The sequence below is a fragment of the Diceros bicornis genome, chromosome 12, assembly GCF_020826845.1.
Source record: "Diceros bicornis minor isolate mBicDic1 chromosome 12, mDicBic1.mat.cur, whole genome shotgun sequence".
Classification (NCBI taxonomy): Eukaryota; Metazoa; Chordata; class Mammalia; order Perissodactyla; family Rhinocerotidae; genus Diceros; species Diceros bicornis.
The window spans coordinates 41,421,418-41,435,284 of NC_080751.1; the positions used below are offsets into that span (position 1 = coordinate 41,421,418).

The 13,867-nt window shown below is 35.5% G+C and overlaps 1 protein-coding gene across 2 annotated transcripts in view; it reads left to right on the plus strand.

Moving 5' to 3' along the window:
* Positions 1–13,867, plus strand: part of THADA (THADA armadillo repeat containing) — a 312,115-nt gene that overhangs the window by 65,843 nt on the left and 232,405 nt on the right. For both annotated transcript variants that reach the window (XM_058551343.1, XM_058551342.1), the window contains exons 23-25: positions 5,373–5,505; positions 8,170–8,283; positions 13,421–13,543. In XM_058551343.1, coding sequence (XP_058407326.1) covers positions 5,373–5,505; positions 8,170–8,283; positions 13,421–13,543 — 370 coding nt within the window. The remainder of the gene's footprint in view (positions 1–5,372; positions 5,506–8,169; positions 8,284–13,420; positions 13,544–13,867) is intronic.

Here is a 13,867-nt window from a genome sequence, read left to right on the forward strand (position 1 = left end):
TTATTAGATTGTATTGGATTTTCTTAAGCTATCGTATGTATGTATGTATGTATGTATGTATATGTATATATACACCACATATATATTTTGTATTTTTGTCTTTCTGAATACGATTTTGGGTACATTTCTCAGAAAACTGTCTTCTGAGTCACCAATTCTCTAGAATTCATCGTATCTGTTATTTTTTTTTATTTTGAAAGTACGTTTTCATTTCCAATGTTTCCAATATCTTTATTTTCGTATATACTTGGTCTTACTTCAGTACTGCCTGTCTTTCATAATTTCTTGCTGTTTTAAATAGAAGTTATTCCTTCATTTATCTCTTGAGTATTCTAAACATATATTTTAATGTCTTTATCAGACCACTCCATAAAATTAGATTTCATATGGAGTGAATTTATTCTAATTATTGATTTTTTTAGATTGTCTTTCTTCATATAAAACTTATTTCTGTGTTTTTAGTCGTGGTTTGCTGGCTATGATTGGGAACCTTTTGGGTTTATTTATTTTTTTCTCCCGGGGCTCATTCCTCTCTGTCAGAGCAACTAGATTAGATAGTGGCGTTTTGTGTCTCCCGTCCACGGTGATCCTGGGGATATCACAGATCTAGTCACTAAGTGCGTAGTCAGCCTGGTACAGTCTCTGGCTTTTGCTACTGCTGCAGCCCTGGCAGCTCTGGCAGTAGCCCCTTTTCAACGTCCTTTCATGGGAGAGGAGGCTGCTGAAACTCCCTATTTCCTGGGAGAAAGGTGAGTTACCCCAGAGGAACTAACTTCCTGGCCATCACTGCTGCTTCTAGAGCTGTAACCCCACAGATGTCTGGTATCAGGACACTCACTGCTTTGCATCTGTTTTACTCAGATAATTGTCTTATTTTCGAACTCACTTGGTTTTGGGGTTCTATTTGTATATTTTGGTTATTATTAATATGTGTTGTATATTGGGGGTGTGTCTTGTCAAAATGTAAACCAACTATTCCATCTCTATCAGAACTTCAATTCAAACTCTTTAAAACTTGCTTTTCTCATAATAATAGATAATAATTTTAGAAAACAGCTATTAAGAGCTTATTTAAACACTTTACAACAATGAACTGATTTAATCCTCCCAACAACTTTCATCTTATAGAAGAGGAAAGTGAGAAATGGAAAGGTTTTGTAACTTGTCCTGGATGACACAAGCTATTAGATGGCAGAGCAAGGATTCTAAAGTAAATAACTGGGCTCCATAGTCTGTCCTCCTAACCACTGTGATATATACTTTCTCCTCTGTTAGTTGGGGAAAATAATACCTTGTCACAGATTTATTTGTTGCAAAGAAAGATAAGGTGTGAAAAGCCATATCTGATGTATAATAGGCATTCAGTAAATGTTTATTTTTCTTTCCTTAGTGGCAGGCAAATATATTTCCAGTATGATAATTTAAACAAAACTTATAAGTGGATTTTGTTTAAAATATAGCATGTTTAATTTTAGTAAAAGGGGTGAGAGTTCTATTATTGGACCAATTCCCTCGTATGGCTGTGGGGGCAGGACTGGTCTGGGAGAGATGCAGAGCTAGGAAGCAAGGGAATCAGAGAAATAGGGTCCAAGAGCAAAGTCCAGATTGGAAACCAGACAATTGAAGGATTCTGCAGAAAAGCCGGTATGATCCTGGGGAATTCCAGAGCAGAGCAGTAAGGTTTGGACTAGATGGTAGGAGCTGGTGCCTTGAGCATTTCCCAGAGCTCCTGAGGCTCCTGGATCCTTGGCAGTGGGCAGAGAGGGCTCTGTTGGTGGCACTTTGCCAGCCTTGACCTTGTTGGAACATTCTTCTGGCTTTTGTTTTTAAATTCCCCAAATTAACGAGGAGCATTTAGTCTTAGTGTGCAACAATAAATAGACCTGGTTAACTGTTTAGAGTTATAATAGCCAAAAATCTAAATTAGGCAATTGCCTCTGGGGCCTTTACTTAAGCTATTTTTTCAGTCCTCTCATCTTCTACTTCCTCAACCCTGCGTATGTGGACTTTGCACCGTTCTGCCTACACATCCTTCAAAGTCCAGCTCAAATTCTACTCCTTCCATGACACTTTGTTGGCCCACGTACACCTTCTGCTCTAAGTACGTTAGAAGCTTCGAGAAAGGAAAGGTCCTTGTGAGATGCAATACTAGGAGGAAGTTTCACCAATTTGTATGAATAGGGATAAGTGTGGAGACCATAAGCAAATGCTTAGTTGGGAATATGAAGAGAGAAAGAAAGAGAGAGAGAGAGTGTGTGTGTGTGTGGTTTATGTTAGTATGGGAATCAGAAAAGCGAGCAATCTTATTAAACAGAAGGTCTGTGTAGGAATTTTTAAGGTTCAATTGAAGTAGGAGTGTTGGGGCCAGGTCACAGGCAACCTTTCAAGCTAGAAGATTTGATCAAGCTGGGTAGGAGTTAGATCAAGATTTGTTAACAGTCAAGAGCCGTTGTGAGTTCAGGCAGGAAGAGTGATGCATAGTGAGGTGGCCCACTCTGATCCCAGACCCACGTGCCTTCTCTGATTGGTTGCTTTTGCTAGAACCTCTGAGTGCCAGCTCAGAGAGGCCCAGGAGAGGCTTGCTGACAGTGTTGAGGAGCATTACTGAACTGGTATTTGTTATACTAGTATTTCAGTGCACTTGATAGGAAAATAAGGAAATAGGAAAAGACTCCTGTGGTTTCTTTTCCTCTTAGTTGTTACTACATGATGAATTCCTACAGGAGACTTGACCTTAGACTGCAGCATTGTCTATGAGCTCGTCCTCCATTGCCAGTGATCCTGAGGTGGGGAAGAAAATCTAAGGAAATGAAATCCACAGATAATTTTAGATCAAGTATTTTTACTTTTTTCACCTCTGTGACTCCAGCTTTTTCTTGGATAGTTAGATCACAAAAAGATGACTTTGCTTTAATTCTCTTTTTTTTTTTTCTTTCCCCTGGTCATATATTGTGGTGTAAATTAACTCAAATATACTTAAAAGAGAGTGAAGAAGGAGCAAAAGAAGGCAGTAATCCATAATGTATCCTTAGCACTTAAATAACAGCTCTGAGGAATTTGGATTTCAGTTTTCAACTGGGCAACTATGTGAGGATTATACCAAGCTGGCAGTGTTAGAAATCAACTAGAGAAATTATTCCATGAAACACAAGGCATTTATCTTAATTTTTAAAAGATGTAACTCCGCTGATGGGAAGTAACTTCAATCATTATAAATATGAAAATGTGGGAGGATTACTTTTATTATGAAAAATTTCAAACATATATAATAGATTATTTTTATTATGAAGATTTTCAAATACAAATTTTAAACGTATATAAATATATAAACATATAAAAATTTCAAACATATATATACACGTATATGTAAAAGTAGATAGACTAATATAATGAACTCCTTTACCCATCACCCAGATTCAACAGTTATCAAAATTTTGCCACACTTACTTCATCTGTTCCTTTCATTGTGGTTTGCTGAAGTGTTATAAAGTACAGCCCTGATTTGTTATTTTTATTCTTGTGTACTTCACTGTGCATCTCTAAAAAACGTGGACACTGTCTTCCATGTCCACAGTGCCATTGGCACATGCTATAAATATTTCTTTGGTGTCGTATAATAGCTAGTACATATATAAATTTCCTCTATGAGGAAACTTTTTACATTTGTTTTGTTCACGTTGGAATCTAAACAAGGTTCCCACTTTGCATTTGGTTGTTGTGCCTTTGAGTCTCTTTTAATCTCATGGTTTAGATGGTTAGTGGCTGATTTTAGTGCTGAGGGGAATGAGTGGGAAGAAGCAGAAGTGAGGTGATAGATTTTAAGCCACGCTAAAAAGAAACCTTTAAAACCACAGAGCCTGCTGGGAGTAGGGAGGTTTGATTGTAACATTTATGGCTGAAATAATATTTTTAGGCCTATGTCAAACTTTTTAAAATGCCTCCTTTAGAGTAGTATATATATACAGTAATTTATATGTATAGTCGTGCGCCACATAATGATGTTTCCATCAACGTTGGACCGCATATACGAGGGTGGTCCCATAAGATTAGTACCATATAGCCTAGGTGTGTAGTAGGCTATACCATCTAGGTTTGTGTAAGTACATTCTGTGATGTTCACACAAAGATGAAATCACCTAACAACGCATTTCTCATAAGGTGTCCCCATCGTTAAGTGATGCGTGACTGTTTTGTTCTATACAAGACATAAACAGCCAAATTTGTGTTGCTATTTGTAATGTTTAGTCAGAAACTGAAGTTGTCTCTCTTACACCAAACTAGAATAAAGAAAAAAATCCGACGTTTTTGTTTTTGGTGAGGAAGATTAGCCCTGAACTAACATCCAATGCCAATCCTGCTCTTTTTTGCTGAGGAAGATCAGCCCTGGGCTAACATCTGTGCCGATCTTCCTCTACTTTATGTGGGATGCCACCACAGCATGGCTTGACAAGCGGTGCATCATTGCGTGCCCAGGATCCGAATCTGCGAACCCGGGCCGCTGAAGCGGAGCACTGCCCACCAGGCGGCCCCCTGCATGTGTTTTTAAGAGATCTAATTCTCACTGTACATTAGAAAGCAGTTATCTTTCTGTAGAATGTCTTCCTCAATTAAAAATACTCTCCTTTTTAATTTTCATATATTACTTTTAATTAAATCCAATTACAATCCTCCTAAAATAATTGTATCTATCTACCATTGAATAAGCTATTTCTTAGAATGTTATACCATCTGGTAGGGCATAAGTTACAAAAATTTTTTTAATTAAATGTTCTTAAGCACTCAGAATAATGCTTAATATAATAGAGCAGAATCTCACTAACAGTAATATCCAAATAACCCCAAAATGTTTATAACTCTTCCTGGATAGCTTGCTTTATTAATTCTCCATAGGATCTGGTTGAAAATTTTATTCATGGAGGCCACATTTTGAGAGAGATGAAAATGATTAATAACTATTCTTTAAAGTGTGTTTTCTTTGACTATGTAGAATCTCTGTAAATGTAGAACATAAATTACAATAAACTATAAAGAAATCTTGAGTTTTGCAGTAGAGAACATCTGTGAGAGCTTGATTAACCTTCAGAACATTTGAGTATGGGTGTGAGCCTAGATATTAAAGCTTATTTTGCAGACAAGACACATGCTTTGCGTGCTTTTGTAAGAAATGGAGTCTGTAATCACTTCAAATCCTAAGACCCATAATAAAGAGGAAAGTAGATGAAAAGTAGAAAGTGAAATATTTTTTAGTTTCCCTCCCTCCAAATGTAAGGATATTTATTCTTTTGTAACAGTGTTAATGTGTATCAGTAGTTTGTACTTTTACTTTTTGGTACCTGATAATTTCAGATGTTTGCTTTATATATGACTTTTAGATGCCCTGATGTGAGTCTGCAAAAGCTACCAGAACAGTGGTTATGGAATGTTTTAGAGGAAATTAAATGCAGTGATCCTTCATCTAAACTCTGTGTTACAAGGCGCAGTGCTGGAATTCCTTTCTACATACAGGTACTTATCTACAGGACTGTAGCTGTTTGCTTGTTTTTTGATAGTAGTGTATTCTAACCCCCTTGACATGTGAGTGAGCATATTGCATAAGGGTTATTTCTGTCTTTTCACCACTGTAGCATTTGGGGCTTTGCTTTAATGTGTGGACAGTGTGTTCCTGTGACAGATCTATTCTTGGAATAAACCCTCTAAGAAGTCAGTCTTGTAATATGAACAAGGGTTGATATAGATTTCCGCCTGTGTATTAAGTAGGCAGACATCACTGTGGCACATTCATTGCTCACTTCCAGGAAGTGCACATATTGCCTTTTTTTTTTAAATTAGAAAAAATAGTCTTCTAATTTCAAGACCCTTAAGACTCTCTGTGGGCAACCAGTGTTAACAGTGTCTTTTGAATCCTTCCATAAAATGTCCATGCATAAAATAATCCGAATCCTAATAATAGCTAACATTTATAAGTGGTATTTCACATACATCATCTCATTTAATCCTTCCTCAAGCCCCATGACATGGGTCCTGTTATCAGCCGTATATTATAGTTGAAGAAACTAGGGCTTAGAAGAGTTAAGTGACTCGCCAAAGGCCACAGAGATGGTAAGAACAGAGCAAAGACTGGAGCCCAGGCAGCCTGGCTCTGGAAGCCCTCTGCATGTGAGAAGGGATGTGTGTGTGAGTGCGTTTTCCTTGTTTGAGCACAGATGAAGGCATACTATACACACTGTTTTGCCCCTTGCTTTTTTTTACTTAACATTATATCTTAGAGATTGCTCCATGTCAGCACACCCAGATATTGCTATTTGATAGGACAATATTTTATTTCTACAGTGTGAAAGTGAAGTGGCTCTCACCTTCATGAATCCAAAGAGTGAAAACCAAAGTCCTCACAATACTAAATCAGACTCTGCTCTGAAAAGTCTTTGTTTAATATTCAGTAAGATAAAATCCAGGAATGGGGATGGCAGAATGAAAGAAATGAAAATAACTGAAATGAAATCTCTGGTTTTTAGTGCCCCTACATTTTTTCCTATTCCTCCCTCAAATTCCTGGAGTCATGATTTTTTTGATGACAATGGGCATCAGTTGCAGATGTGTTGATTTGATACAGAGCTCATTGAGGTAGTTCTGCTGGATGGATTTTGGTGATCTTCAGAAATCAGTTCCTCTCTGATCTGACCCAGTCTGGATCAGTGTGGTTCATTCTCCTACCTATAATTCATTCTGACCTAGTGTGTTTTTGCGTCATTTGTCTGTCTGAGGACAAATGTTAAGGCACCAGTAAAGTCTAGTTGCATGTTTGTGCTGTATGGTTATTCCACCTCTGGTTCCCAGCTAGTAGTAAATATTGGTCCTAGTGATGGAGCCATCAGGGCATGCACTTTCTTAGCCCATCCTTGGGAAGAGTGTCATAACTGCATAGCTCTTGGGGAAAAAAAGCCATGGTTCCAAGAAGATATTTCAATAATTGCGTATAGCTTTCTTATTTATTTTAGTTGAATAAAATCTAAATTATTAGAAAGATCTACTCAGGGAGGCCACATTTCTCTTAGCATCACTTACCAATAAAGTTATATTCTTGTTTTGGTGAAAACCTCTGCTCAGCGTTAGCTATGGAGAAAAACTGACTGCAGTATTTAGTTTGTGAGCTTACCTTTTGTGCAGACAGACATAAAAAAATTTTTGAATGATCATTAAAAAAATAGTATATATATTTTCTAAGCATAAATATACTGTGAGAAATTTCTCTTTTAAACTTGACTATTTTGTGTGTATTTCTTTACTTTCCTCTTTTATGGGTTATAAACGCTTCAGAAGAAGCTGAGTAGCTTGAAACTTTCCCTCTTGGAAGCCAGTAGCTACATACATATGAAATACCCCTGCTATTCCCAGCCCCACACAACCACTAATCTATCTTCTCTCTCTATAGATTTGCCTATTCTGGACATTTCATATAAATGGAATCGTACAGTATGTGGTCTTTTGTGTCTGTCTCCTTTCACTTAGCACAGTGTTTTCAGTGTTCATCCATGTTGTAGCATCTATGAGTACTTCATTCTTTTTTATTGCCTCAAGTGGTTTGATGTGCTGTTTTTATGTTTATTAAATATTGGCAAAATGTTAGACACAAAGTGAAAAAAGCAGCTCCTGAAAATTCAAATATAGGACCCCTTTGGAGTTTATAGTATTTCTTTTTGTCCCTAATGCTACAATTTGGTAGTCTTCCAGGTAGAGGCTATTTTGTGAAGAATTAAATAACAGATCAGTCTTCAGGAAGTTTCAGAATCATTACAAGAAATTTAAGAAATTTGAAAAAAAGAAATTTGTTACTAAAACTGAGTTGCTTATTTTATCTGAGACCTGCCACCTAATTATTGTCCTAAAGAGTTGTCAACAGGAGCCATTCTCAACCTCTTAGAATGGTGTAATTAACAAGCAAACTGGAAGTGGCTTTGGAGATTCCATGATATCACCTTCACCTGATTTTACGCTTGAAGAATCTGAGGGAGAGGTTAAGCTACTTGCCCAAGGCCACATGGCTTAATTAACTTGCTTGATACCACATGTTTTTATAAAGGGGATTTTGCATTTTGGAGTTGATTCTGGGAAGTAGCAAATAGGTGTATGTAAAATAAGAGCCCTGTTAATTTTTGCCTTGTTTTTGCATAGGCGCTGTTGGCATCTGAACCTAAGAAAGGCAAAATGGATTTGTTGAAAATAACAATGAAAGAGTTAATCTCTTTGGCTGAGCCTACAGATGACTCATCGAGCACAGTCCCCCAGGTAATAATGGAAATTCACAAACCCTGCTAGGGAGACAGTGGTTTTAAAGGTTTGCTGTACTTAAAAGAAAAAAGTGTCGGGACCTGCCTGGTGGTGCAAGCAGTTAAGTGCTGGCACTCTGCTGCAGCGGCCCGGGGTTCGCCAGTTCGGATCCCAGGCGCACACCGACGTACTGCTTGTCGAGCCATGCTGTGGGGGCGTCCCATATAAAGTAGAGGAAGATGGACACGGATGTTAGCTCACGGCCAGTCTTCCTCAGCAAAAAAAAAAAAAAAAAGGAGGATTGGCATCAGATGTTAGCTCAGGGCTGGTCTTCCTCACCAAAAAAAAAAAAAGAAAAAAGTGTGTGCTAAAGCTATAGAACTCTTGAAGTTAGGACAGACATTTGAAGCTTATTTGGATAGTTTTTTGTTTTGTTTTGGTCTTTTTCGTCCACAGAATAAACCATTGCTTTAGTTGATATAAATTGACCAAAATGAACTATTTTTAAACTCTGGTGAAAACATCCAACTTAGATAAAATATTTTATAATCTTACTATTGCATCTAAAAATTTAAAAATAAATGTGCTATCATTTTAAAATTTTATGTGTGCTTCTTTGAGTTGATATAAATTTTATAATTCAGCAGTTGAATCTTTCCCTAAAGTGTAGTGTCTAACTTTTGGTACATTAACATTTTAATTTTAGTTAATCCTTATCCCTTTTAGTCACTGCTAAAGTTGGGTTAAGTATGTATGCATGTGTGTTTGAAACTGGGTTAAGCACTCCTCACAGCTCCACTCCACTCCGCTCCATGGGAGTAAATACCTGCCAAATACTTCTTGTCTGGGCTTTCTCAGTAATTGCTTCATAGTAGGGTGTTCCTACCCAACTGTGGGAGGCCCATGCGAGGTCAGGGAATGCACTGAGAGCTGAAGTTTACCATCAAGTACAGTAAGTACATTTGGTTTTATTTCAGAGCCTGTGGGAGGTGTTCAAGGGGAGCCCATGGGCTAGAATGTGGACTGGTGGAAAGGATGGCCTTTATTAACATATGGCACATAGTGAGTTGTGACTATAAGATGTGAAACTTATGTCTTTAAAAATTTTAAATAAAATGTTATTAATCACCTTTCCAAAGTGATCACTTGAAGATATTTTCCAACAAAATGTGAAAAATATAATTGGTTCCTTTTTCCTAGATTATCACTTTAAAAAAAGTACTCTTTTTTATAAGTAAAATCTAAAAATAATGGAGTTTGGTTTTAAAGAGTGCTGGCAATTACTCTCCTATTCTACTTCAAGAACCTTAATGGCATTTTAGTGATCATTTTTATTAAATTGGTAAAATTTTAAACTGTTGTCTCTGACTAGTCTTCTAGGCATTAGTTGATGGTTTGCTTTCCTTCTCACCTCCCATGGTTTACTTCTTTGTTATTTTTTTAATGTATCTGTGAAATATTCTGAAATAATAACCATCCATGACACCAATTCCAAGTTTAAGAAGTAAAACATTACAGTTAAATTGCTTACACTATGGATTCCTCCCCATCCCGTTCCCCTTTCTTCCTCCTCAGCTATAATCAGTGATCCAGATCATTCCCATGCATTTTTTTCATTCTTTTATGACTTTTTTTTTGTTACATGAATGATATCATCTACACATCTTTTTATAGTTTGGGATTTTTCAGTCAAGTTAAGATTAGTAAGCTCCAAGTTCATTTTAATTTGTGGATGGTGTTTCATTGTATTCAATTTTTGCCTTTCTTTTTTTTTTTATTTTATTTTTATTATTTATTTATTTTTGTGAGGAAGATCAGCCCTGAGTTAACATCCATGCCAATCCTCCTCTTTTTGCTGTGGAAGACCAGCCCTGGGCTAACATCTATTGCCGATCCTCCTCCTTTTTCTCCCCAAAGCTCCAGTAGATAGTTGTATGTCACAGTTGCACATCCTTCTAAATTGCTGACATACAGCAATTTAACTGTATGTGGGATGCGGCCTCAGCATGGCCGGAGAAGCAGTGCGTCGGTGCGCACCCGCGATCCGAACCCAGGCCGCCAGTAGCAGAGCACACGCACTTAACTGCTAAGCCACGGGGCTGGCCCCCAATTTTTGCCTTTCTACTTGATAGGAAATGGTGTTTCCCCATTTTATTTTGTATTTCTTTGATAACTGGCTAGCTCTAACGTCTTTTCATATATTTATTAGTCTTTTGGATTACTTCTGTGAATTGTCTATTTAAAGACTTTACCTACCTTTAATTTAGTTGTCTTTGTTTTGCACGAGTTGGGTTTTTTGTTGTTGTTTTAAAATTGTTATCCTGATATTAATTCTTTTTTTGTTATTTGAATTACATATATCTTCTCTCAATCTATGGCTTCTCTTTTCACTTTGCTTATGGTCTGTATTATTGCATGAAAGTTTTAAATTTTAATAAAATGGAATATGTCCTCTTCTTTTATGATTTCTGCATTTGGATCTTGTTTAATAAATCCTTTCATACCCCAAGATCAGAAAGATATTTTATATTTTCTTTTTAAAGTTTTTAAGTTTTGCTTGCCCTATTTCTGTCTTTATACCACCTATAATTTCTTTTTGTTGATGTGTAAAGTAAGAAAATAATTTTACTATTTTCCATTTGAATAACTAATATACAAGCATTTTTGATATAGTACATCCTTTCACCTTGATTTATAGTACCACTTCTGTCATGTACTGTTTCTATCAATATGCGTGTCTGTTGCTGTGCTCTATTCTATTGGTCTATTAGTCTATCCCTGGGCCAAAATCGCTATTTTAATTACTCTATCTTTTTGACAAGTTGTGATGTCTGGTAGGGTGAATCTCCCTTTTTTTTCCTTCAGAATTGCCTTGGCTATATTTGTCCCATTACTCTTCCATATGAGTTTTAGAATTAGCTTGTTAAGTTCAACAAACAGCCCTTTTTGAATTTTGGTTGGAATTTAAATTTATTGATTTATTTGGGGAGAATGACTTTTTTAATGTATTGAATCTTCTAGTCCATGAGCATGGCTTATTTCTCCATTTATTTGGATCTTGCTCAATGTCTTTCATTGTTTTTAAAAACAGTTTTCCATAAAAGTCTTATAGGTCTTTTGTGGAATTTATTTCTACATATTTTATATTTTTTCTTGCGATTATAAATGGTGTTTTAACAATTATATGTTGCTGGTGTGTTTAAATGCTTATGGTCTTTGCATACAGAGAATGAACCCCCAACTTTGACATGATGAATTTTTTTACACATTGCTAGATTCACTTAAAAATTTTTTTAAAAATATTTTTGCATATTTTCACTGGATTCCTAAGTGAAATTGGCCTGTGGTTTTCCTTTTTCATGCTGTACCTGTCCCTATTTTTTATGTGAATTTTTTTATTAAGTTATAATATACATTCAAACACGTGTACAAATCATATGTGTATCTCAGTAAAGTTTCACAAAATGAACACACTTGTGTAAAACACAAGTAGGAGAACATCTTAGCACCTGAAAGCCCCCTCATGTTCCCTTCTAATCAGCATGTTTTCCCTGAGGGTAACTACTAGCCTAACTTTAACACCTTAGTTTTAGTTTTACCTGTTTTTTCAAATTTTATATAAATGAAACCATACATTATATACTCTTTTGATTTGGTTTCTTTTGACCACCATTATGTTTATGATACCCATCCATGTTGTAATTTATTAATTTTAATTGCTATATAATATTATACAATTTATTTATCTGTTCTTCTGTTGATGAACATTTCGGTAGTTTTTAAATTGGGGCTATTAAGAATAGTACTTTTAAGAACATTCTTGTGCATGCCTAATGGTGAACGTATATGGGCATTTTTTTTGAGTAGAGATCTAGGGGTGGTTCTTGGGGATATGCAGCTTTAACAGATACTACCATCTTCCCACAGTAGTTGTCCTTACCTGATTTTGATAGCCAGGCTGTACTCGATTGATAAAATAAATTTGGGAGTCTTCTCTAAACAGTTTATATAAGATTGGGATTATCTATTCGTTGAATATTTGGTAGAATTCATGGGATTCTATTCTTTGACTATTTGGTAGAATTCATCCATAAAATCATGTGGATCTTTTTTTGTGTGTGGTTATTTTGTTGGGTTTGGTTTTTGTTTTCTTTTTGGTCTGTGGGTAAGGTTTTTAACTATTGATTTTCTTTATATAATGGTAATATTTATCTAGCTTTTCAATTTCTCCTTGAATTTGTTTTGATAAATTCTATTTTCTAGGAAATTATTCATTTTGCCTTCATTTTTCAAATTGATTAGGGTAGTATTATTCATTGTGTTATTTTTGCTTTATCTTCTGATGTATTTATAGTCATGTCCTCTTTGGTATTTACAGTATTGCTTATTTTCTTCTCTCTCTTCTTGGTTAGTCTTGTCAGAGGTTTGTTTGTTTTTCAAAGAATCAGCTTTTGGTTTTGTTAATGCTCTTAGTTATATCATTGCTGTTTTCAAATTTTCTGCTGTTTTTAATTTTCTTTCTCTATTTTGAGTTTATTTTTCTTTTTCTATTGTCTTAATTGGATACTTAGCACATTTATTTTTAGTCTTTTTTAAGATAGAAGCATGTAAAGTATACATTTCCTTTAAGTTCCACTTAAAGTGCATCCCACAAGTGTTGATGTGTAGTATCTTTGTTTTTGTTCAGCTCTGAATATTAAAACATTTTTTTCTTTGGCCAGTGTTTTAAAATGTGTCAGTTCTTAAAGTATTTAAAGAAAATGATTTCTCACTTAATTCCACTGTGATCAGAGTGTAATCTGTAAGATATTAATTGTTTGGTATGTGTTGAGACTTTATTTGTAGCTAGGTTTCAGTTCTTTTAAAAAAATAAATGTTTCATGTGTGCTTGAAAAGAATGTTGTCTCTTACATATTCTATATATGTCGGTTGGATCTAGCTTTTATTGCATTGTTCAAATCTTATTAATTTTAAAAAAATTGATTTATCAATTGTTAGGTGTGTTTTATTAAAATCTGCTATTTCATTTGTGGATTTTCTGTTTCTTCTTATAATTCATTATTTTTTTTGTTTTCAGGCTATGCTATTGAATATGTACAGATTTAGAATTACCACAGTCTTCAACCCACAACTGATTTTAAACTTGTTATTCTAGGTTCATGCTTTAAATATCCTTAGAGCCTTGTATAGAGATACGCGTCTAGGAGGAAATATTATTCCTTATGTTGCTGATGGAGCTAAGGCTGCAATTTTGGGCTTTACATCACCAGTCTGGGCTGTAAGTGCTTTTGCCATTTATTTTCACTGACTTAATTATACTCCTGAGTAAGTTTTAATAAACTAGCCTTTCACTGGGTGATAAAAAATATGTACTGCATTTTATCAAGGAGTTTCTCTAAGGGATAAATCCTTGGATCCACCTCCATTTTGACTCTTGGCATCTTATGGTTGCATTCTGTCCCCTTTGTTGGCTTGTTTTCTTATTTTAGTGATTGCTCTAGGGTTTACAGTATATATCTTTAACATCACAGTATACTCTCAAGTGATATTATACCACTTCACTTAAAGTATAAGAACCTAACAGGATGTATTTCTATTTCTC